This window comes from Diplotaxodon limnothrissa, linkage group LG9, assembly GCF_057381915.1.
Source record: "Diplotaxodon limnothrissa isolate DT_005_m linkage group LG9, D_limnothrissa_male_GT1.1, whole genome shotgun sequence".
Lineage (NCBI taxonomy): Eukaryota > Metazoa > Chordata > Actinopteri > Cichliformes > Cichlidae > Diplotaxodon > Diplotaxodon limnothrissa.
Window position 1 is genome coordinate 16721206 of NC_140604.1, and position 27362 is coordinate 16748567.

At 38.1% G+C, this 27362-nt stretch overlaps 1 protein-coding gene across 1 annotated transcript in view; it reads left to right on the top strand.

The window, feature by feature from the left end:
- The window catches only part of LOC146625383 (cadherin-12-like), a 65162-nt gene that overhangs the window by 9536 nt on the left and 28264 nt on the right, over positions 1-27362 (top strand). Inside the window, exons 2-5 of the mRNA XM_085362031.1 lie at positions 7151-7445; positions 11774-11893; positions 14075-14242; positions 16664-16851. Coding sequence (XP_085218157.1) covers positions 7151-7445; positions 11774-11893; positions 14075-14242; positions 16664-16851 — 771 coding nt within the window. The remainder of the gene's footprint in view (positions 1-7150; positions 7446-11773; positions 11894-14074; positions 14243-16663; positions 16852-27362) is intronic.

The following is a 27362-nucleotide window of genomic DNA, read 5'->3' on the forward strand; positions in this document are numbered from 1 at the left end:
AAGGAATTTCCCCGTCTCTATTTTTAAAAAGCCGTATTGTTAAAAAGGTTATGGATACGATCATGTCTCTTGTCTTGTGGGTGTTTTATAGCTTAAACAAAGCATTTGTCTCCCTTCTTATTAATGGACTTTCTTTACATAATTGATTACCATTGTTAGTGCAATGGAATTTTTAATTAATATCAGTCAAGTTTCACTTATAATTAATGGGGCAATGAGCCTGTTCATTTTGCATTTGCATTTCTTTTTCATCTCCAATTCTGCAGCTCTGAATCAATGTGCAGGTTCCTCTCTTGGGTACTTGTATTGAATAAACTACAAATGTGAAAAATATTCTTTTTATGCCAATACCCAGAAGAGGCTTGTTTTTCCCCACTCTCTTCTTAGTTAAATGACAATTAAATATAAACTCTCATAAATACAATGTGATTATTTGCTCAATAGTACACAAAAATATGAATGCGCCCACAGTAGTACTGTGTTGACTGATGATAGGGCAGCCTATTGAGTCATTAGTATATTGATTAAACACCATCACATCACAAAGTAGAGTACATGGAAGCTATCGCAAACAACTAAACAACCTTAAGCAATCTGAAACAGTGCACTGTAAGAGACAGTGGTGTGAAGATGTTGGCTCAGCACTACTGACTACAGACTTCAAGTGCTCCCTGTTTTGTTCACTGGAACTGTGGCAGATAAAGTTATGTAACTGCAATCACATTGTGCGATTCATGTGTGATCAAAACAATTATTTTAAAATTCATTATCATATTTACATTGCTTGTTGCAGAACCTGTATTAGACGATGATGACTGAACACAGGTGTTTGTGCTGAGTGCGACCCTGTATGTTTCTTGTCAGCAGAGGTGGCAAAAGTACAGACATTCTATACTTAGAGGTACAAGAAGAAGTGCAGATACTAGTGCTAAAAACCACTCCAGTAAACGTCCAAGTACTGATTCAATTTCTTTACTCAAAAGTAAAAATGTACAAGCTCTCAAATGTAATCAAAGTAAGAAAGTAAAAAGTTGCTCTTTGGGGGACATATCTATTTTTGTGCAAAGCTAACTGAACCTTGTGCTGTATTAACATAATGACAAAATAATATCAGGAGATGGGAATGGAAAAACTTAAGTCCAAAAAAATTAGCTGTAGGGGCTCAGCGTGGGGGAAAGGATCTCACAGTAATTTCTACTGAGAGCTCCAGTAGATTTTCTTAATGTACAGGTTGTGATCAGCTGGCCTGCTTCTCTCTGTGGATGCACACAACTGAATTCAGCAAGATGTCAGCGGATGTTTCATGAGTTGTCTTGGCCGATTTCCATCCTCACTGACAGTACACTGTTTATGCTGTATTTTTTCTAGACAGTATAAGTTGGTATGACGGTGGAATTCAGTCAGCATCATCTGCTAAAATTCATATGAATCTCTGCAACACTCGTTGTAACTCTGACCATGAAACCACAGCCGCTGTGCACCACACGCTGTTCTTTACTTTAAATCCATCACAGTACAGCAAACTAACCTGTTTAACCTTCACTATGCACAGGATTTTCATGCAACCTTTAAATAGCAATGTTCCACAATATTAAAAAAAATCAAAACATACTGTCACATGTACAGACCCAATATCCGATTTAAAAACATGAGGACTTACATGTAAGCTTTAATTTTCCAGTTTATCAGATACCACAGAGCAGTTCTTACCTTTAAATGTATATCTTCTTCCGCTCCTGTCCTGTTTTTCTTATCTTTCTCCATCTCTGAGTGAAGTTAGCGCTCCTTCTTTTCTCTCCCTGTGAAATACAGCGGCTTTAGCTAGCAACACAATGTGCGACAAACCGCACATGAACAGTTTGTCTTTGCTGACGTTTGTTGAGCTGACAGAAACATTGCGTTTGAAATTACCTGACACTTAAAAAAGGTCACTCCTTTTATGCTCGCTCCTCTTCAGTAGGGCTAGTCATTCCAGTGTTGTGGCAAAAAATAAATAAATAAATAAAAACACCAACCCACTTTTAGCCCCTTAATTTGGCACATCTCATCTCTTTTTATGCGATGTCCTCTGGCGATTAATACACGAACAGGATTTCTTATCATATGTTACTGTTTAGGCTCAAATCGGTTTGAAGACCAGCAGTGACATAAAATAACTCCTCTCAAGTGCATTAAAGCAAAAGTTACGAACCTGTTTTGAAAATGTAAAGAGTAGGAAGTAGTCTTGTGAGATACCACGGATTTCCTTTCCGAACCGATACCAAGTCAAATTCACGGCGCTATCAACGATACTGATCCGATACTTTGTACAAAAACTTAATGTGTTATTGTATTTCAGATTATAGCTTTATAATGATTACAGGACATCAGACTACTTGTTCTTATTGTTCAATTATGAAGAATTATCATAAAGAAATGTAAAAAGAACTAAAGTTGTGTGTTAATTGATGCTATTTGAACAGGTATCTTGTCATTTAACATGTATACTTGCCTGGACATTTCAGCAAAAACATTCAACATTCACACTTTCCCTCATTCACAGCAGTGCTGTGCCACACTACAAGTTTTGGTATCAATCCAATGCCAAGTAAATACAGGGCCAGGATTGCCGATATCAGTACAAATTATTTTAAGTTATTCAGGCAGCTAATTGTGGGAGAGTAGGTGCCATGACTTATGAGATAAATTCTCAGTTTGCAAATTCTGCACAGTTTTAATCACCACTATATCACTGTGATTGTTACTTTCCACAATAATTAGTTAACACAACAAAACACACCTTTCAGTTTTTCACGTGTTCTGAGACTGGGTTTTTGTTGACCTGGGATGTAAATATTTCTGTCTCTAAAGCACACAAAAACGTTCAGACATTTTTTTTATAGTGCATGTTTGCGCTTCATTTTTTGCAAAGAAATAATTAACACAGTTCAGTGGGCTACATACTGAACTTAATGGATAAAAGCAAAGTATCAATCCAATCGTGCTAGTACCGATCCGATACCAATACTAGAGTTGGTATTGATATTTGGATTGATAAGCCCACCGCTAGTAGGAAGTACAGATATTCACTAGGTATTCACTAGGGGTGGGTTTAAAAAATCAAATCGATTTTAGTTTGAATTATGCCATATCGATTCATTAAAACCTGAATTGATTTTTAAATATAAATGTATTTTTCAGTAACACCACAATCCTGAAAACCGAAATCTCACAGATTCTGAAGCTGCAGGTTTCGTCAGTCTCCAAACAAAACTCACTGAACCAGCAGCAAAAGAAGATCAACACTACGCTTCACATTTGAAAAACTTTGCTATGAATTCCCTCTTAATTTTGCTTTTACTTCCTGCACAGCTCTCTGTCAGTGTACTTAGAGACCAGTTTACCATCAAAAATCTCTATTTTCTGCATTATTCTCTTGCTTATTGTGCTTTCGTGCTGATTATGCGCCAGTCTACCGTTGTGTACCATGCCTTCGGGAGCTGTTTTTTTTTCCCCAAAAATGACCTCCAACAAGAAAGCCTAATTTCTGCTGTTGAATACCAAGGAAATGTAAACTTTAACAAATTATGTCAAATTGCAAAACGCTTAGCTGTGTCTCCAACAAAATATTTGTAACTTTGCCCTGCTTCACTTCAGCAGCATCAGGTAATGTTCATATGTTGATTCATGGTTTTCTTCTGTTTTTGATTTCCTGTGGAACATGTTTAAGTTGGTTATCTGCCATAAAAAGCCAGGCCAGCAAAATTTTCTTCATGGTTTTCCGTATTTGATCCTCAGTTGCTTTAACACAAAGGCATCTGCTGTGATGCTAACACCTCTGATGAAGTCTCACAAGTGTCAACTTTGTTTTTATACATGGATATAAAAATCTGAATATGTCTGATCATTCATACACTAATGAATGATCAGTATTATGATATTTCTGACTGTCTGAGTCAAAATTGAATCGAATTGGGATCTTGTGAATCTGAATCGGATCAGTTATAGAAATCAGTGACGATACCCAGCCCTAGCATTCACTCGTACGTCAGATCATTGCATTCAGGTGTTCCAGTCACCTTAATGGGCACAGGTAATATAAAGGACTTAGGCATGCAGAGAGCTTCTAAAAACCTTTTCGAAAGAATGGATCACTCTCAGGAGCTCAGTGAATTCCACTGTGGTATTGTAATAGGATGACACCTGTATAGCAAGTCCAGCCCTAAAATTTCATCACTGCTAAATATTTCACAGTCAACTGTTATTGGTGTTATTATAAAGTTGAAGCGATTGGGAACAGTCGTGAATGTACGTCACATGCATCACCAACACTAACAAAAAAGTGTCAGATACAGTGGTGTAAAGCATGATGCCACTTGACTCTAGAGCAGCATTCTCTGATATACCATATCACTGGCAATCTGATGTCAGTGGTCTCGGTTTGGCGATGCCAGGAAAATAGTGCGTGTCTGACTCCAATGTGCCAAGTATACTTTTGGTAAAGGGGAGATTATTGTGTGGGGTTGTTTTTGCAGGAGTTGGGCTCGACCCCTTAGTTCCAGTGAAAGGAACTGTTAATGCTGCAGCTTAACAAGACAGTTTGGATAATTTCATGCTCCCAGCAGTTTGGTGATGGCCTCTTCCTGTTCCTAAGCAGTCCTAAAACAAGTTTCAGACTAGCTGCCTGAGATTATACCCTTGGTTTGAACTTATAATGGTGAAATGAGTTGCGCGATTTCTAATATACACAGGGCTGATGTGGTGATAGTTATAGGAAAACTGAAAGAATGCAGAATGCCATGGAGACATGGCCATGGAATAATATAAAACTTCCAAAGCAAATATAAACAGAGCAGATGTTACAGCAATCATGTAGTTTAAGGAAAAGCACAATCAAAACACAATCTCTACCAAGGATAGGGCAATAAAATCTTTAGTTAAGCTCACAGTGTATACGAAAACCCTCTTGCGGAAAACATTTAAGTGAAGAATTCCCTCCGCAATTTTGAAATATGTATTTCAAGCCCTCGCTGTTCACTATTAATTTAATTTAATCTTCCCACAGTTGGAAATCTACTGTAGTACAAGTGATTTCATAAACCGTTTGAATAGATTTTGAATGTTTACAAGATTGCAAAACAGGACACAAGGTGAAAGATGCATGAACCATAGTTACACAAAACCCTTATTCATCTTGTACTCTTCTTGATGCTCTGATACTGTCCAACTAAAACACCAGGTACTAGAATACACAGTGTTTTATTAAAGACCAGCAAACTCTGAAGCACAAATTCCTGGGGAGCACTGGAGGGCAACAACACTTAAACCATACTGCTGTCAGTCAAAAGATCCACAAGAAATGGCTGCCTTTCATTTGGCTCAACAAAATACAATTCTCCACATAAGAGTGCGTATATCCACAAAGGACTGTGTTTATACCCCAGGCCCTAGGGTATCTGAATGTAGTTTAACCCGCAGACATGGTACTGTGTTACATATAGCATCAGAAAATGATAAATAACTGTAATCATTACTGCTCCAAAAAGTGCTGCCCAGATTTTGTGATGAAGACAGTTTAATTAGAGAGGGAGCTCTCTGCCCAGCTGATTTTACAAGAGCCTGATGCATCCTACAACAGCGGAGACAAGAAGCAGGGAACTGCAGCCAGCAACATCATGGCAGGTTTACTAAATGATGAAATGCACAGCCAAGCACAATGGCCAAAGTAAGAGCACAATGGCTTAAACCAAAGTAGAATATAAACAAAGGAAAATAAAACAGCCCAATTATACTTTATAAAGACAGAAAACATATCAGGAAGCCTATTGCATCTAGGTGCATAGGTGCATCTGCACCTATTGCCTTTGCATCCTTAAGCAAAGCCATCACAGAATTTCCCACATGGATTCTACGTTTTACAAATCAATAATCCGAACAGAGAAAAAGTAAACCACATCTTTTTTCATAGCCACTGAAACCAAAACCCTTCTGTCTTTTCTTGATTTTTATAATTACTGATTCACATTTTACATTTTTGAGACATGGCATGACTCAAAATGATGGGGAAAAAAAAGAATCATAACAACTCAAACTATTTCATCAACTTCTCTGCTGCAATAAATAAATGTCAATTGGATATCTGAAAAAGCTGAACAGATGGGCCAAAACCATGACGCACATGCTGCACAAGCCTGCCTGTGCAAAAAGGTTAATATTTACAGGCTGAAGAAAGGCTAATTTAATCGAGAGAAATGTGAGTGTTAGAGTGTGGATCTATCCACGTGTTAGGTAGTGCCATTGTAAGAGGGTGATTACAGGAATCAGTTCACAGGTTTAAAAACAACCAGAAATGTAGCAACCTCTACTCAGATCCCTTTTTTGATAGAATAAAAATGAAAAAGATGTTTTGCCCCAAGCCACAAGTAGTTAGCTGGCTATGGAAATTCCATACCTTAGCAAGCAAAAATCCATAATCATATATGGTGATGATCACATTGCATTACAGCCTTTAAATATTTAAAAGGCTTTGAATTGTATGAATGAGCGCTGCAGTGAGGAAAACATAACTGTGTCAATAGGCTTTCGAACACCAGCCCAGAACTTGTTTGTCTTGTACAAAGAGAGCTGCCACTGTCCTGGGTTTATATACAAAGAGGTTCTCTTGCTGGAGCTGTGATACTGTGAAACTGTGCTGACTCCTCTGGTTACAAGACTTTTAAGGTGAAGGTTGAAAACGAGTATTTACTTCAAGGATTTATAGTTTGAACTTTGCTACTTGGAAGAAAAAACAGAAAAAGAAAAAGAAACCCTCACATCTCCTGTTTTATATAAGAGAAAATTTTTTCGTCATTCATGATTAGGAATTGATCCACGATGTTGAAGAGTTATCACTGCAGCGTAATTGCACAGAGAGAATACATTATTTATGAGCGACTTAGCCTCATTAATCTGTGAAATGTTCTGAAAGCACGATCATTTTATTTTTCTCATGACTTAGTGTTTTGCAGATCTGTGCAGAGAAATGAATTTGCTCTTTGATGCGCAGTCAGTTTCCTTGGCTGTCTTTGTGAAATAGTCTTCCTTGACAGCCCTTCCCCGGCGCATTCAATGAATCATTATATGTGCCAATGTTTGCACTCAACCTGTCGTTTTTTTCTGCTTTGTCTTGCAGCTACACACTGACCTCGATAAGGGGGACAGTGCAGTGAAGTACACTCTCTCAGGAGAAGGGGCTGGCTCCATTTTCACAATTGACCAAACAACGGGGGACATCCATGCCTTAAGAAGTCTTGATAGGGAGGAGAAGCCTTACTACACCCTGCGCGCCCAGGCTGTTGACATCAACACCAATAGGCCCCTGGAACCTGAATCAGAATTTGTAATCAAGGTCCAAGATATCAACGACAATGAGCCCAAGTTCCTGGAAGGACCATATACAGCCAGTGTTCCCGAGATGTCACCAGTAGGTAAGTAATCATTCAGAGTTACTTTTAAATACTTGGATCAGTATCATCATCGGCACACCGCAATTCTCAGCATTGAAAACTTTATTTTTTCCACTTTGGAAACACATAAAGTTCTCTTTCAGGCGCATCTTTACAACCACAGGGTAAGACTGCTCCCCCCAACAGATTTTGACATTTCAGAGGACCATTTATTCTTGGTGTGCCCCGAGTGAATTGCACTGCTTTGTCTTTCAACGTTATCCCCAGGGAGAACAGATCAAGGTAATTCACGGGGGAAAAGGCTCCTCTTGATGTGAACTGCAATAAAACCCTCAAAACTCCAAAATCAGCACTCTTTGGAGAATTGGTAGGAAAAACAGGAACAACGCAGCATAACCCCAGTGAACACTCCCAAATCACAGGCTGCATGGTAACTGTTTATTGTAGAATAAGAAAGCGACTTTTAAGTTTATCAAAAGAAAAACATCTGTTGTGACCATGGAAACAGTGTACAGATATGAAATTTAAACAGCACCCACACACTGGATTAATGGCGTTGCTTACAAATAGCTAGTTGTTGGGCTTCTGAGGTCCAAAGAAAAGAAAGTCAAACAAGCACTGATGATTTATACTGTGACTTTCATTCTAAAGCATTAGCGAAAACTTCACTTTCCATCAAGCGACTGGATAGTACAGTTCATTTGTGAATTTAATCAGTGATTACATCTGCAACAACCCCACCCCCCACCCTGTTTGTAACACTAGCTTCCTGCTATAAGTGGAAAGTCTTAAGCGGAAACACCCCTGATGATATCATATGCAAAATGATTGGTGAAGCACCCCTGATGGTATCATCATAGTCATTTTTTCAGCCTTTGCAGAGCTCCCTCAAGATCCATAGAACACATACTCCAACTGTTTTTACAGCTTGAGTAATACTCCCTATGGTGTTATGACTAAAATGACCTTCGTGCCCATTTATTGGACTGCCCATTTAACTGATATTGGCAATGTGAATAAGCTTAACCAATATGTGACTGATTACTGTTTTAGGAGAAGGCAATATCTAAATGTATAATATTCTGTGTAAAAATAGTAAGAGTAACCTATTTCTACATTGAAGAATATGTATATGTATATTTTTTAAATAATATCTAGTCTGTATAAAGGTTTAGTTGTGTGTTGGGTGATAGAACTGTTATTCCAGGTCCCATTAAAAAGTAATGGTGAAACCAAGTTGGTACCAATTTATACAGAGGGACATTACTACCAGAAATGTCTTTGTTGAGAATTCAACTGTGTGAATTCAGCCGCAGCGGCCAGTGTAAACAACAACCCACAAGGATGCCTATACTGAGCTGCAACCATTGGATTAGCATTAAACCAAATGAAGTCATTATCAATATTTATAGCAGCAAGACTTGGGTGATCAATGGGCTCATTAACTGCTACATCTCTCTTGTTGTCTTTGTTAGCAGGGCAAAATAAAAGCTAAAAGATGCTGAGCATAAACACTGGCAGATAGAGTCAAGTAATCTATTTGCCCTCGTGGTAATAATCCTTTGTTAGCTATTAGCTTATCCATGAAGTTTTTAGAAAAAGTTAATGTGCTGAAACGACTGTACCTTACTGTGCAAAAGTCTCCTCTAATTTCTTTATATTTTACTCCCAAGGAGCCAGACCAAAGCACCTAGCCCAAGGGATGAATCACCTTTGTATCTACATACAGTATATATGAAAATGTAGCAAAGAACCAATTTTAAATTGTATCTTTAGCCAATATGTTACTTGCAGCCTGTCTCAAAAACTCATAATTTGTTCCAGCTTCATTAGTTCAATTTCTGAAAAATCCCAATTACACCAACAAGATGATTTTTAAAGAGCTAAAAACTAGGCATATCTGGGCATTGTGTGCAGTGTGTCCTTAAAAAATCTGAAGAAACTAGACAAGAGGAGAACAAAATTGTTATACCTAAAAAAAATAAATCTGCGTACTGAACAGTATCTGAAAGTCACGCCCTTAAGAAGGTCAAAATCCAGCAAAGACCTGATGAAAGACCTGAGAGATATATCTGACCCTTAAGCTGATGCATCTGCAAAGCCTCTTCAGAAAAAGTCTCAGTGGATTAAATGCTGTTGAGGTAAATGAGGAGGCTGAGGTATGCCAAATCACTGACGAAGTGGACAAAAATGGACCATAGTGTCAATAGGTCTAATGGAGTGATGAATCTGAAATTGTTGGTTCCAGTTGTTATCCATATGTACAGAGTCAGGTACAAGAGTGTGTGTCTGCAGCCATTTGCAGGCACTTCAGCTAGCAGTATTGGGAACCTGGTCAAAATTGATTAAGTTACAAACATATAAAACTACTATCAGATTTTGATCCACCATTCAATATCATCTGGAAAGTCTCTGACTGGAAATAGCTTTATTTTTTCAGCATGGCCATGCTTACAAAAGCATTGTAAATGCAGTGAAAGCATATCTGTATAGAAGACACAGTGCTTACCAGAGCTCAGACCTCAACATTATTGAACTTTAACTTAACAGAGGACATAACAAAAGGCAGTCAACATACAAAGAAGAGCTGTCTGTGTTTCTTTGAAGACACTTGTCAGGCTTGAATGTCCTTCAAGAAGCCTGGAGAACTATTCCTGAAGACTACTTAAAGAAAGGACAAGAAAGTTTGCCTGAGAGAGTTCAGGCTGTGTTGAAGATTAAAGGTGGCGATACCAACCATTGACTTTCAAGCTCGTTAAAATCCGTTCTTGCCTTATATACTGTTTTTCCATGCACCAGAGTTCTTGACTGATGCTCACTGTATTCATTCTCTTCTTTTTTTACTTCATATTTCATTTCAGTGTCATTTGACTTCCTCTACACTCTACTGAAACACATCATCGTCATTTTTTTGAATACTGACTGAAGCGAATTGAATATTTAAAGTTAGATAAATACAATATATTTCCTTTTTGCAAAATGTTACCAGCAGTGACCTTTGAAGTCACTTCTTTCATCGTATTCCTACTTATGCATTTGAATTGCCATAATAATAATAATATGAGTAGAATTTATTTGACTTGTTTATAGCCCTACACCTAGGTTGGTGCCTGCTGCGTAGGCGTATGATGTGCTTAAAGTCTCTCAAACTCTCTCTGCATCTGAGCTCTTACTGAAGCGGATTTCCTCTCCTTGGATGAACAGAAAAGGTGTTAAGTGTATTATCTCATCTATTGTATACCGTGTTGTAACATGATGCAGTCCTTCTCAGGTATGTCTAATCAGGCACATGTGGAGGACTGAAACACTAATCCCTCACACCATGTTTAATTCCATTGTTACCATCTCCTCAGACTGAAAAGCCTATTTAGTATACATCAAGTTCTTTATAGAGAGCTAAAATCTTAGCAGAATTCCAAGCAACTAATAATAATAATAATGGATTGGATTTATATAGCGCTTTTCAAGGCACCCAAAGCGCTTTACAATGCCACTATTCATTCACTCTCGCATTCATACACTATGTAAATACAGTCCCCGTGGTCAGCCTCTCTTGATCATACTAAGTATCCCATAAATGCTTCAGCTATATTGTGCACAGCTATCCAGACGTAGGCATGCGGTTGAGACGTGGACGTATGTGCACTGCGAGTGAAGCATCAATGTCAACCTGTCTGCAAGTCCTCCTAAACAATTGGTCCATCTGCACGAGAACCCCCAGAAATGAGTTGTGGAGTTGTCAAACAGTCATGCTGTCAAGGCATCACTTATTGTTTCCTCACACTAGAAACTTTTTATTAAATCTGTTTAATTCCAATGCATTTAATCAGGATTGTGTTAGTGAAATAGTGTTTTCACTGCCAGCTAGTTAAAAGGGATGAGCAAAACATCCAACAAGTAATTATTCTGTCCCTGTTACTGAAGGAGTTTGGAAGACTGCCATCTTAATACTATTCTTGCCATGCCCCTTTGTTTTCTTAATGGTTACACTGTATAATGAATAGTCACATAAGAGTTTTAAGAGTTTTTGATAACCAAAAACATAAAACTGCTGCTCTATTGTTAAAGAACAGCTACTTTTTAGCGATGCACAAATCAACACACACAACAAGAAAATTGAACAACTTCCCAGCACATTATTTCTCCTCTGCACTCCTCATTGCTCATTGCACTCCATCAGGGGCTCTGAATGTTGCGCATTAGCTGAGGCTTTCTCGGCAGAGATTCACCATTCATTAGTGTCAGGTGAGATTGTTTAGCAAACTGATGAGGTTCAAAGAGTTTGGATCTCGGTCTAATGAAGAAAGCGATTAGATCGAGTCAATATGTCTTCTGACTCCTGTCTGCAGGGACATATGTGACGCAAGTAACAGCCACAGATGCAGATGACCCTACCTATGGAAACAGTGCCAGAGTGGTGTATAGCATCCTCCACGGGCAACCCTATTTCTCTGTTGATCCCAAAACAGGTAAAGTACTTGTGTTTTTTTTTTGTGTGTGCTGTGAACAGATTTAGAATTTAAACAAAACAATAATGCAATGTTTTGCAAATCTCAGAAACCTATATTTTATTCACAACAGAACATATAAAGCATATCAAATGTTAAACTGAAACATTTTATCATTTCATTAAAAAATATTGTCTCATTTTGAATTTAATGGCAGTAACATGACTAAAAAACTGGCTGAAAAACTAAGTGGTACTAAAAAGAAACAGCCAGAGGAACCTTTTGCATTAAGTTTCTATTAATTGGCAACAGGTCAGTAACATGACGGGGTATAAACGAGCTTCTAGAGAAGCAGAGTGTCTAAGAATTTAAGATCAGCAGATGTTCACCAATTTGTAAAAAAACTGCATCTACAACTTGTTGAACATTTGTAGCATAGATATAGCATTAAAAATAGTCATGATTGTGTTATGAAAATCACTTAATTATCTCATGAACACTTCCAGAAATAACTGGCTGTTATCCACGATATCCAAAAATGCAGCTTAAAGCTCTAGCACGCAAAGAAGAAGCCTTAAGTGAAGATAATCAGGAAACACTACCCAATTCTCTTGGCCAAAGTTTGTTTTAAATGCACTAAGTCAGGACGCTACCTGACCCCATTTTTTTCAGATATGTTGCTGCAATCAAATTCAAAATGAACAAATATTTTAATGAAACGGTAAAATGTCCAGTTTAAACATTTATGTTTTCTGTCTTCCACTGTGAATAAAATATGGCTTTATGTGATTTGCATTGTCCCAAGAGAATTTGGTTTTTATCAAACGTGTGAGCATGTGTGAGAATTTAACACTCGGGAAAAACAGGCCTCAGAATTAACCTTGGGGCAATAAGACCTGAGAATCTGAATTATTTATTTGAAGGTTTAAAATTGGATTATAGGATGTGCTACACTAAAACCAAACTGCTCTAACATCACACATTCACCTTGAATATGGTGAATGTCATTACTTTGTTACTGAATCTCAGGCATATAGATGCTGGCTAGCCAGTGTTGTGTGCATATAGAGGTAGGTAATTTTAACCAGTATCTATCTGTCTCTGGTGGTGAGACATTAAGAGTGTTGGTTATTTCCATCTTATTTATATGTGTGCTTTGGTCTCATGTGAAGGAAATGGCACTAAAAAGGTTGTGGAGTGGCAGCAGGGGGAGCATGGCAGATGATGGCTCTGAATCTAAAAAAAAAATCGAAATAAAAAAATAAAGAATACTGTACTTTCATACTGCCAGTACTTGCTGGTAGTAGGCCGCTGTTGGCTTGCTTTCTGGAACTGTTCAAAGCATATGAAAATAGGTTCATACATATCACACAGCCAGATATGGTGGAATCTGTTGCTGATTATGCTGCTCATCCCAGAGCTTTACAGAGCACCTACTGTGACTGTATTTCAAACTGAAGCTGGAAAAAAATCAAACTGTTAAAGCAAATGTTTGCCCTGCTGGGTCTGCAGCTATCTACAAACGCACATAAACAAGGGGAACAAACACTAGGAGGTAAAAGGTGAGCAAAGGCAGGAGGACAACAATATACATAAATCACCATGCATGTCACAGGGAGAGACACTCTCCTTCTTCCCAAAAGAAAAAGATGACAGAAGTTTAAAAAAAAATAACTATAGTCTTTGATTTGGATTCTTACATGTTAGATGTTTGCGGATCAAATGGGACATCCTCACCAGATTGAGTAGAATGAGAAAAGGAGAAAGTGTGGACCCACCTATGCTGGTTGCCTCTTTTTAGCCTGCCAACCTCCCACTGACCTAGCTATTAATCTGTAGTACAAACGCTCTCTGATCTCAGGGTCTCTGATCCTCAAGTGAATCATTATATGGCTTCACCAGAGCTCCCTATTGAATGTCAAGTGTTTCCAGTTTGTAAGATGACCTCTATTTCAGCCTTGGTCTGAGCACATATGCAGCTTCTTACACGGGAGTCAGCTGCTTAGGTGGAAATATATTGTGCTTTTTGTAGTAAATTGTGGATCTGGCATCAACTGTTTTTTTCTGAGAATTTTATGTTCACCACTCTTTTTCCCTTTGTCTCTCTATCTCTTCATCTCTGTCTCTCACTATCTGCTCTTCCTTCTCCGCTATATCTCTTCTTTATTATCTGTATTTCTCATCAATCTTGCTGTACACCAGGGGTTATAAAGACAGCCTTGCCCAATATGGACAGAGAGGTGAAGGAACAGTACCAGGTATTAATCCAGGCCAAGGACATGGGGGGCCAGCTGGGGGGACTGGCTGGGACCACCACCATCAACATCACCCTCAGCGATGTCAACGACAACCCACCCAGGTTCTCTAAAAGTGAGTGCACTTTGCAGAAAACAACGTCTTGGCTGTTATGTAGAGCAATGATGATGGAGATGACCTTATACAGGTTCACACATTTTTTTGATAATGAAATAAACACTGTGCAATTACAACGGGGCAGGAGGTATTCATCATATCTACTCTTTGTAATTGCTTTTCATTATTTGTCATTACTGCCTTACTGTCGTAAGCAGTCGTAAGCAATGGCCTGTTTGTTTTGCATGATTGCATCTACTGCTACTACTCCTGGCAAATAAACCGGGGTTGGTTTTATTTTGCTCATGGGGCATCCTTCTATATTTGGATCAGATTTGAGCATGTCGCTGATGCATCAGGGATTGAGCCAGTGTATTTAAACTCAGTATTTTACTCAGTATTTTATATAAGCTGCTAAACAGATTAATTCAATTGTAGCGTTCACCAGGTCATGTAAGAAGCCATGCAGGGGAAAAAAATCCACAATTCTGCAAAATCATTGATCTGTGAAAGCTTCTCTGCATATACTGAGCATAAATATTAAACTCTCTGCACAATGTTTTCTATTCCAAGCCAGCAACTGTATGACAGGAAAGCACAAATACTGCTCTGTATTGATGCAGACTTTTTCGGTATTTCAGGTGACACTGAATGGCCTCCTCTGAATGTAAATAGATGCAGTCAGACGGTCAAGCTCCTTTGGCTGCAAGGAAAAGCTGATATTTCCATAATGCTGTCACAGCACAGAGGTTTGGGCCAAGTATGGTGGCTCCTCTGCCCTGTCCTAAATCCTGCCTTTGTCTTCTTCTTTTTTCCATTTATATGGGGCTTGCAGGTTTAAATAATGTGCAGTGGTGATGAGTAGAAGCACTCTTTCTGTCTGATTCAGTAATATATTGCCGTATGAACCCACCACACATCTGTCTTTCCGTTGCTTGTTATTATAGATTATGTGTTTGGGAACTGTCAATCCCCTAAACCTCTGTGATGGAAAGCCAGCAGATGCCATTACTAATAGCGGTGTATAGTACCTGCATCTGGCTTAGCTGAATTAAATCATAGAAGCTTGTTAACCCAATGACAGTGCCACATAACAGCTGTTTGTTACCATCTAATAATTTATAACTTGATTTTTTTTTCACTCTGGGGTTTACAAAAAGTTCTTGTTCTATCCTTGAAAGGACACGAACCTGAAAAGACTTTGAAATGACAGGATGTTCTTGAGAGTATTTGATTATTTATTGATTATATTTAATCACAGCTCCTGGATTCACACATATGCTGCAGCTTTCCTCTCTCAATCCTTGGATCAATATGAAGGAAAAAGCTATGATCCACAGTAAAATTGAGGAATAACAAATGAGTCCTAAGATAGTACGCTATTATTTTCTTGTGGTATTGGACAGTTGGTGGTTTTGTTTTAGCATATTTATTTTTGAGAACCAAAGTAGGAATCCACTGTTATCAGAAGCACAATCACACAATTTCTTCTGCACATTTTGTTCTCTTTATTGATCCTTTCTAATCCTCAAGTTCAAGCAAGATTTTATTTGTCAAATAAAGGCTGAGCAAATAAAAAACGTGTAACTGGTCTTTGCTGCTTTTTTTTTTTAAAGTATTGATTCAGTATGATTGGAATTTGCTTATTAAAATGGCAAAGCAGTGAAGCTGGTGCAGCGGTCAGGTTCAGCTGCTGGACTCTGATTAGACGTGCTTGCTAATCCAGTCATCATGAATAATATTGCAGTGCCTTCTGACATTGCATCATTCTGAGATTTCTTAAACTTATATAGATTGCAAGGACAAAATCAGTGGTGTAATTACCCTTAGACGTTCCAGGTCCACTTTCAGTGTTCTACTGAATCGCCCACACCACCTCCTTGAAGTCACTAGGTGTAGGCACTTGATTTTTAATGCAACAGTAAAGTTTTAATTTCTCTGGCAGCAGCAGAAACTGATAGTTCAAACTGATATCCTTCTGAGCCAGAGTAGGGAAATTTAGAATGAAAAAAAAAGAGATGAATTTCTATCCACCACCTGGTGTAAGTGATAATCAATCAACCTGCTGCTTGTTTGCTTATGGATTTCTTCCCAAATCCTCGGCAGAAATGTCTGCTGTTGGTAGTATCAAAGCCCCTGGACTCTTGTGTATGTTGGTCTTACAGGTTGAGCCAACCAATTTCAAGGAGCCGAGCAGCCTTGATGTCCAAACACGTCAAAATTGAATAATATCATGCCTATAGCTACAGGCCTGACTTCAGACAGAGAATATCAGTTGCTTTGCCTGTGGGTGGATAAGACATCCTTGGCTCGGTGAGAGAATACTTAAAGCACAGAGGATGTAAGGAGCTCTACATTTCCATTTGATGACAACAGATGATAACAAATGAGTCCTGTCTGATTTATATAAACACATTTTTGTGTTGTTGTTGTTGGCAGGTTTCTTTCACTTGAGAGTGCCTGAATCGTCTACAGTGGGCTCTGCTGTTGGGAGAATCAAAGCCCATGACCTGGACATCGGAAAAAATGCAGAAGTGGAGTACACAATTGTGCCGGGCGATGGAGGAGCCATGTTTGATATCACTACCAATGAACACAACCAGGAGGGGATCATCATTCTCAGAAAGGTAGCTTCTCAGAATTGCTAATTGTTTCAAATAATGGTTGCGTGTTTTATTAATGACATTAACACACGCATTTGCTGGAAGCGTTGAGTTACCAGAAATGGGAAAAGACCGGACTGTGTCAATCTCTACGGGTCAGGCTGTTGCAGTAACCTGAGCATATTTAGTTACCAGTGTTGGTCAAGTTACTTGAAAAAAGTAATCAGTAACTAATTACTGATTACCTCTCCAAAAAAGTAATCCAGTTACTTTACTGATTACTTATTTTCAAAAGTAATTAATTACTTAGTTACTTTTTAAAAACACAATTTACAACCTGAAGAGGTGATAAAGCGATAGATCTTTCAGCCCAATTCTACTTTTTCTGCATAATCCATCATACAAAATGTAATCAAATGGAAAAGTATCTTTTTTTTACTTGTTTTATCAGTTTTAATCTTTTAACTCACAGTACAATAATATTGAATGGGTTGCATTGTTGTATTTTGTCATGTTTCTCAGGTCTTTGTCTGAATTTCTACGAACATTATTGCTAAGGATTGTCTTATTGCATTGGAGTCACACTGGGTTAAATATGTACACTTGGGTTTTAAGGGGTATTTATTATTTTCTTCTTTTTTTTGGGTTGTATGGAAGCCCCAAACGCAATTTCATTGTTCTTGACAATGACAATAAATAAATAAATACTAAAAAATACTAAAACTTTATGCATCAAGCAAAAAATTTAATTATATGCACCATTCTCTGACTTGAATAAATTAGTTTAACATTTAAACCTATTTTCTGCACATTCCAGCACATAAAATAAAATATTTATTGTGTTTACACTCAGTCTTTCAAATAGAAGCAAGTAAAACACAGCAGAAAATAAATAAAGTCAAAGACTCAGCGGTCCTTTTGCTCTATTTTCACCTGTAAAGCAGGAGTGGGGAGGCGGAGGTTTCCCCTGGTGCAGGTGTGCCGCAGCGGTGAGTGGAAGAATCCGCGAGTGAATTTCCCATTATATCCTTGTGCACTCAGTGCTTGTTTAGGGCTTTTTTTTCGCTGTAAAAAGAAGTTTTCTTCCCACGCACAACGGACGCTAATGTTTTTGTCACTTTTTATGGAATCAAACTCAAAGTAAGGTCAGTACTTCCACGCTTTAAACGCTGCACGCTCATACTCTCTCCGCACTCGATATATTATCCATTGTTGATCTGCACACAGCTGTTGTCACTAACGGCGCACTCGCTTACGTCACTGTCATGAGACATTCTCGCAAAAAAATCACGGTTTTAGTAACGCAGTAACGCAGCATTCCTATGGGAAAGTAACGGTAATCTAATTACCGTTTTTGCAATAGTAATCCCTTACTTTACTCGTTACTTGAAAAAAGTAATCAGATTACAGTAACGCGTTACAAATAACGCGTTACTGCCATCATGCATTGTTTTTTGTTATCTTTACACCCAGGATGTCCACATGGATAATATTTTTAGTAGTGTGATTATGAGTTTTGAGCACTGCAAAAGGTTTTTGTAGCATTTTTAGGCCATAGCAACAATATTCAAATAAGTGAAAATGTTCAGGTAGTCCCTCTTTATGTTATGTTGTATAATGCTGGACTAGGCAGATGCAAGGGCCACACCTGTGATCTCTCAGTTGTGAGATGTTGCTCTCTGCTTGAGTCCTTGCTGTCCATGCCTTAAAGCACAGCACGGAGACATGGCATAACTCTCTCTGAGCGCCTGTGCTATATAAAGCATTCACTCAGCACGTCAAGGCTCATTTAGTATGCCATATGTTCTTTCTGCTAAATGGATTAATACATCGAGAGCATTGTGACCCACAGCGAGAGGTCTTGGTTGCTGGCTGTTTTGAACCACAGAGCAAAAGTATCTCATTTAATACCAACTTCTTTCACCACACACAGCATTAGAGTGGCCATGATATCACTTCACAAAATGGTAAGTGGCACATAGTGATATTAGTGAAATGTATTACTCCTAGGATAAACCCACTGAGATCTGTCATCACATTTTCGAGGGGGGCCTGTAACTGCAAGAGGTGAAAAAAGGCCATTACAGCCACAGACTAAAATTAGAGAGAGAAATAGAATGGTCCAGCCAGCGCAATCACTTCTAATCTGCTAAAATGAAGCTATATTAAGACTGATTATGCAATCCATTATTACATTTAAATATGTATAGACAGTGCTGTGCAAAAGTCTTCAGCCACCTACGGGGAATGGAAATGGGGAATAAGTTCAGTGATTTATTGAAATGTGCATACATGGAGACACACTATGTTAGGGGAAAACAGAGTTTGTACAAGTCTGATTAGCTTGAAAGTACAAAGGAGTGTTAGGGCCACATTAAGAACAAAATGCAAAATGCCTTGGCACTGTCGTGCTGTGTGATACAACATACATTCTCTTTATTGCAGAAGAGTGTAACCATTGTTTCCTTGCATTTGTCCATTGCCAGCCATTTTGCTTTTTTACAAATCTGGCCAACTCAGAGTTTGTGTGCTTTTTTTGTTCTGAGCAGATGCAGATTTCTGCACCGTTTTTTCAACGTCCTTATAATTATCACCACATAGTATTTATGTGCTAAAAGAGGGATAATTTCCTTGTAACTGTAAGTGTAATTGATTTCACTACAGAGGGCACTTTGTATAGAGCATAACAGCTGCAGGTTTTTTTCTTAAAACCACAACAGGAATCTTCACATTTCAACTTTTTTCCTGAAATAGAATTTTGACTTTATTCTCAAAATGATTAATAATGTATATATTTTTTTCTTAATGTGGTCCTGATACTCTGTGGTATGAAAGTCAGTATTTCCCATGACCAGCTTTGAATCAGAATCAGAATACTTTCTTAATCCCTAATGAAGGAAATTATGTAATTTTGCTTTTTGCTTTTTAAGATAGTCTGAACCTGAAGTTTTCTTGTCATGGACTAGTAACTAGTTTTTGAAGGACATTCAAAGCTTTTCTTTGGATGTTGGTCATGATGATCTCACATTGCTACATTAATGTTGAGATACGGGCTCTGTGTTGGCCAATCCATGACCAAAAGCTTACCATTGTGGGGTTTTCTGTGCAGGTATAGTTCGACTGAATTGGCAGTGTGTTTAGAATCATTGCCATGCTGAAAAATCAAGGTGTTGCCAACCAGATGCTTTCCACATTGCATTACATGGTAAATTAAAACCTACGTTTGTAGTTCCATTCATTTTTCCTAGATCCATAACACCACTGGCTGAAATGCAAAACTATGACAGAATGTATCATAAATCCAACAAAACATGAGAACAAATGATGTGTTTTTGTAACAGGGAGCAAGTTACAAATTTGGCATGATTTAATTTAAGTCTTTACAAAGTTGCTTGTTATGTATAGAGACAACACTGGTTTATCCAATGAGGTGCCTCTTTTATACTTGAATATAAGTGGTAAGTGGCTTAAGAAACCAAAATAAACATTCCTCTGTAAACAGTCAGGTAGAAGTACTGAAAGCAAATGAAGAAGCAGCCAATGTCCAAAGGGAAACTTTGAAAGACCATCAGAAGTATTGCTCAAGACCACCAAAATAAAATGTGACCTGTGCTGCTACTCCAATATCCATTGCAATTTTTTGGATTTGAATAACACAAAATTAGTATACATCAATTGTCCAGTGTCTGATTTTAAAACCCTTTGAAAAAATAAGCAGAACTGTGCAGAAACATTTTTGTGTTTTTTTTTTTTTTTTGTCATTTTTAAACAGGTTGAAAAGTTACATTTGAAATTACTTAAAACAATTTACCTCCTTTACTCTCATTTACTTTCATTCCACTTCTGTGGTGTTAGCTAGATGCTGTATAGTGATCGAGTGTATTTACATCTGCACCTTAAATACATCACAAAGATGAGAAGAAAAAAAAGAGTGTGACCAGGTCTTTTCATTATTTTCTCATTGCTGAATAAGTGAATTCGTGCCATTACTAAAAGCAACAGCCAGCTACAGGACACAGGCTGCAGGACACAAAAATGAACTCATTCAGCAATAATATGCATTAACCTGTCTATCAGATTTAAATGTTCATTAATTCAAGGTGCAGGAACGCTGTACCGGATTCTGCTGGTCCACTTTAACGCCTGAGTACACCTCATGATTCAACAGCTTGTAGAACCACCTTTAGCGGCAATAACTTGAAGTAATCATTTTTTTCTATGACTTTATCAGTCTCGTCACATCTTTGTGGAGGAATTTTGGTTCCAGCAAGGAACCAAAAGCAAGGTCCCAGCAAAGTGTTTCAATCAGGCTGAGTTCTGGACTTTGTCTTGGTCATTCCAGCACCTTGATTCTTTGCTTTTTCAGCCATTCTGTGTTATCTGTAGAGAGAAAAATCCAATTTTAGATTTAGACAAAGAGCTGTGACACAAAAAAGCAAACCTCTAAATTTCTTCAAGTCAGAATATCCTCATTAAAATCATTTATGCTCTGTTCTGTTGTGACCCTTTCTTTGTGATAAATCTGGTTAACAACGTATGTTAACACACATAAATAGACATAATGTCACTCTTACACCCACAGCAAAAGGATGATATTTCTCTTTGGACATTGAAAGCATTCAAGTCAATTGCCGTGGGTGGGTGAGTGCTGCATGGGCAGAGAAGAGTCACATTGCAGTCTCATTAAGGTTTCACCGGCCATCTCTTAAAAGGTACAGCTTTTAGAATGATGGCATGCATCACAAAAAAGTGCATTAATAGAATTTTATATAACTTTAATTACCACTGGATTGATTTTTTGCCTTCATCGGGCCATATTAATCAAAATCAAAGTCAAAGTGCCTATGTACACAGAAACACGAGCTTCCTGATGTTGATTTGTTTGCCTCTCCACTCTGTTTTGTTTTATGAAAGCATCAAGCATTACAGGCCTAACTAATACTGTGCAATATGTTGTTTTCAGCAGTGCACAAACTCATACCTTTCATTGCCATTTGGAGCCATAACACAATAAATAATAAACAGAAATGCTCACGCTTCCACAATTCTGCCATCATGCCAGTATCACTGGAACAGCTGGCAAATGTTTGGCTCACTATCTCAGAAAGTGTCATGTAACAATAGAGAACAAATAATGTGAAGGTGTAAAAGTTAAAATTACCCACACAAGAAACTACACAGATGCACTCATATAAAGTTTTTCATGCATTCTCGCTTTCTCTCTAACGCATGGACAAAGAAACATGCAGAAATATCAGCTCTCAATCACTTAGCAGCTGACACAAGTCTATTGTTACACTGATACCTTCGTATTCTTTTGCGTATTTCACTTTAGCAGGATGCAGCAGACCCCTGTGGTGAGTTTAAATGGCATTTTCTATCAGTGGTATTGAGATTCAAGAGAAAAGGGGGGAAAAAAGTGCAAAGGAAAGCTACATTTGCATGATGAAAAAATGTCAGCATTGTGGAAAAGAAGACAATATAAATGTCAGTGACTAAAGATTATGCTTAGCATGCTTTTATAGAAAACATTTAAATGTGTTGGAACATATGTAATCGATAAGCCACAACTTTTTCTGTTTTTTTGTTTCTTTTTAAATACTTATTTAACAGCAACATTTAATTTTAATTTCATTTGATGTCATTAAATTTTTCTTGTCTCGTAATTATTTTTGGTTGTGTGTAATTGTGTATAAAAAGAGTCTTCCTTCACATGAAAAATCACTTGTAGAAGTTAAAGAAGTGGGTTTCACATTAAAACTTGCTTTCTTCACTAAAAAAAAATCACTGCTAAGGAGTTACAACAGATCCGTTTTTGTCTCTCATTTTATTCAGGGACGGAGCATTTATTTCATCTGATTGCAGAAGTATTTGAAAAAAAGGTGCAGCCAATTCTGTCTGTATTTTGTGCCTTTCAGGCTTTTTCTGATGTAAGTGTCTAAAATTTTCTTTGGGGGAATGCGAATCTGCATTTGTTTTTCTGATCTATCAGACTGAGGTATTCGTTAACTGGTACATTTTTAGTACATGCCCCAGCACACGACTACACAAAGGTGTGTGATCCTTTGATCCTCCAAAAATATGCAGCTGAGTGAGTAATTGATTCACTGCTTAGTGTAAGAGCTCCCTCAGTATGCTCTATACGTGTGTGCATGAACATGTGCAAACCAGTGTGTGTAGATCATAGGCACGCGTCTGTACACTGAAAGCGAATAGTGGATATAGTCATAGCTGTAGATCATTATATCGTGACCTTCTCATTGACAGTAATGGAAAAACAGAATGAAACAGGAGGCAATTATAATGTAAATGAAGACAGTTATTTGTTTACATCAGGCATAGCCTCGATGGATGGCAGGGATGCATCTTTCCTGCTATTGTTTTACTTCCCATGTTTGATATGCTGCCATAACAACAATGCAGCATTGTGATGTATCCCCTACAGTAGCATGGTTCTGTACAAAGCCAGCATTGAAGGGAGGCATTCTGAGCCCCTCTAACTGACCAGACCCCCCACAGGGTAATTTGCCAAACAACACGTGCTCCGTCCCATCTGGTATTACGATATTAGCAGGAGTGAGAAAGAGAAAAGAGGAAGAATGAGCATTGCCTTGGAAAGGCGTGGGAAGCAGGTAGCCAGAGATGAAGCCTTTAAGAGTTGTTCACTGTGTTCCCCAGAATACTGACCTGCCTACGGACTTGTCTTTTTTCAGGTTGATAGACTATCCCTAGAGACAGGTGTGCAAATGTGCACAGATCACCCCTCACTCTACCGTTTCCCCTCCCTCTCTGTCTTTCTTGTCTTTTTTTTTTTACTTCCCTTCCTCTCACACACATTAAAAACAGTGGGGTAGAGACAAGAGCCACATTGTGCACAGAGCAGAGTTTGGCAGACCTCAAATTAAAGACTCAGGAAGGTTGGCTATGATAAGAGGATCAGGCTGAGTGTTGGGTTCAAAGGATGATCATCTGTTTCCCAGTCTACCAATACAGGGAGAGAGGTAAAAAAGAGGCACAGAGGCATAGGGGGAATTTGTACATCCCATCTGCAAAGCATAAGATTATGGGAGACAATAGGTAAATCCACCAATGAATTCCCAAAGAGACGTACTGACAAATGTGTGCATACAGAGGGACATACTGTACATGGAAAAGCATGCAGTGGCACACAGTGTGTTCAAATACCACTATAGGTATATGGAGAAGACTCGCACACCCACACATTGAGAGATCTTGCATGATAACCTTGGGTTACGACGCTAGAATAGTTTTCAGTCAGATTGAATGCTGTTTGTCCATTTGCCTGTTTATTTGCCTTCTCCTGGGAGGGAAAAAAAGATGGCAGATATGTGTAATTGAAATGTGCGAGGCCTAAAGGAACAGCATTGTTTAATGACAGCTTGTGTGGCTTAATATTTGCTGGCTCACATTCAGCGAATCTATTTTAATACAGGACTATCTCCTCCCTGTAAAAACTGAATGCCCCCAGCGGCCACAGTGCATTGAATAAAGAGCATTTGCTGCAAACCTCTGGCACCACTTCCAAATCCATTACCACAGAGAGCGACAGTGGTCCATAAACCACTGTAGAGAAGTACAGACGACTTCAGTTGCAAGCTGCTGTATCTATAGCTTAACCATGAGTATATATAGACAACTGGGGTTGGTAAAATAATATATCTAGAACATATGTATGCAATATGCTAGGGAAAATCTGGACAGCTCAGCCAGATTTCCTGTAACCTCAGATGATAACAGCATTTCCATGCCAGTCCATCTTGCCTTACACCTACATGTATCTGGGCATCCTACTGGCAAATCTCCTTTTTTAAATAAATTTGAATTGAAATATTTTTATTTAAAAGGGGCAGTCTATATTATTGAACATATCAATGTAAATATGCCAGAGTTAGCCAAATGGCTATGTTTCATCTCCAGTGCCTGGCAGTTCAGACAAAATAAAATAAAATAAATAAATTTAACACATCATTAGATAAAACAAATATGATATGGTTCTTTGGATATTACAGTGTTTTGAGCTGCTGTTGGATATTTTGTTACAATGGTGTCATGTCTGGCATCGTTTTTGATTGGTTGTCAAGGTTTTCTATAGTTTATGTTCATGGTCTGGCTATTCCTTAGCAAGAGTGGAGTAAGTTTATTAATCAGTGGTTTGATGCTACAAGATGTTGAACTCCAATTATTCTCTGTGGCAAGCCTAACACCTTTGCGCTGAAGCTCTACAAACATGAGGGTGAAAATGGATTAATGAAATACATATTGTATAGAGATTTGTCCTCAGCTTTAATGGTCCAGTCTATTAAAAATCGGTTGCCATGGATTTTGAAGTCATCAGTTAGGATTGTTAGATTATTGTTAGTATATTTAAGTTGGTTGTCAAGGCAGTGTTGGAAGATCATTGCATAAAAAATGCACAGAAAAAGTGAAAACTTATAAACAGCACAAAGCGTAAACTAGACACTCTTTAGACAAGCTTCATCTTAAGAATACCAACTTTCAAACAAACCAAATACACAGAAAATGTGTCCACGCTGTAGGCATTTGTGCTTAAATTCTGTGCTGCATTGTGCCACATTTATAGAAACATACATGCAACAATAGCAAAAGTACACTTTACATAGAAATAAGTTTAGTGCTTACTATAAAAGAAACAATTAGTTTTACAGAGTCCGTGAACATAGGTGTCATTTGTCACTCTGTCCTTGGTGCTGAAACATCTGACAAAGAAAAAAATGGCTTGAAGGTTTCAAACTTAGCATATACTCACCAGCCACTGTGTTACCAACCACATCGCCACAATTCAGTAAATTTAGCCATGTAGACAAAGTCAATATGACCTGCTGAGGTTCAAACTGAGAAACAGGGATATAGGGATAGGGAATAAAGGGGAATGTGCTGTGGTTTTTGGTATCAGACAGGCATTTCCCATTCAAAAATCTTTCAGTTTACAGAGAATCTGAAAGACTGTGAAAAAACATTGAGTGGGTGGGAGTTCTCAGGGTAATAATCATTTTCTAATTCCAGAGGTCAGTGGAGACTGGACAAACTGCCTGGAGCTAATAATCAAATAACCACTTGTTACAACCGAGATTTGCAGAACAGCATCTTTAAAACACAAAGCAGATTGAATGGAACAGCTGAAGCCTACACCAGGTACAACTCCTGTCAGCTAATTACAGGAAACTGAGCCTTCAATTTGCCACAACTCACCAAAACTGGATGGTACGGAGGACTGAAAAAATGTCTTCTCTGACAGTCAAATTTAGGGTCAAAATTTGGTGCAAAAAACATGAAAATAGGGATCCATATTGCCAACAACAGGCTGCTGGTGGTGTTGATGCAATATTTGCACACTTTGAACACTTTTAGTACAAATTCAGCATGATTTAAACACTACACCACAGCTTCCCTGGTTGTTGTTGTTGACTGTGTCTGTCCCTTTATGGCCACATTGTAAGTAAGCTCAAATGATCTCAGACTGGTTTCTTGAAATTGAAAAGTAAGTTCACTGGCGTCCAAACTTACCAAATCAAAGAGCACTTTTCTGGGGCTGACAAATCTGCATCAATGCTTGATGCTGTCACAAGCAAATTTCAGACCATATCTGAAAAGTTTTAACTGAGATAATACTTCATACAAGAAGTCTATAAGATTCAAGACTCCATCACTCTTGCTTATAGATGCTATGTTAGCGTACAAGCTGGATTATTTAATGTATTTAAATGTAAATAGAAAGAATGTCTTTCAAGATTTTGAGTTAATAAAGCAGCAGTCAAAGTCAGCCAATGAGTCATCCAGCTTGCATAAGGTGACATGTTTTTTCTGCTCCCAAAGAACAGCATGTTCAAGTGATTAATGTTATAGTGTTGCATGGCATTTAAGAAAAGAGTGTGCCACCAATAGGGAGCAAAACAAATTCGACTGATTGCTTGGTTTGCCTTTGCTCAAAATGTCCATATTTAGACTTCCCCATAGTCAATTGACTGTACTGAGAGAAGAAGCCTTTTTTTTCAGCCTTCCTGCCATCAATTAAGGACTTAATTTTACTGAAGCCATAAAGTGACTGCAGTCTAATTTCTTCATCAGACATGTCATTACTGTGCTGTTTGAACAGTAATCATTTCAGAGCATGAATGCTGTTAGCGCCTTTCAATCTCCCTGAGATACTAGCTTAAAAAAAAGGTCAAACGACAAACACAATGAACAAGCTGCTTGAAGGACCAAAAACTGTGAAGAATATTGGTTGAATGCAAAAGAACAAAGAAGACTGATTAGACAAAGGCACATTCATTCAAATGTCTTGAAATAACATGTCATTGTATTGTAAAACCATCTGAAACATATAATGCTCATAACCTATATATTTGTATAGGATAATTACAGTACCCCCCCAACAAACAAACAAACAAACAAACAAACAAATAAAAAACAAAAACAGACAAACATACACGCCAAAAAGAATCCCCCAAAAAACAGAGACCACGGAGTGGCATGATACTACCTAGTCCTGCTCA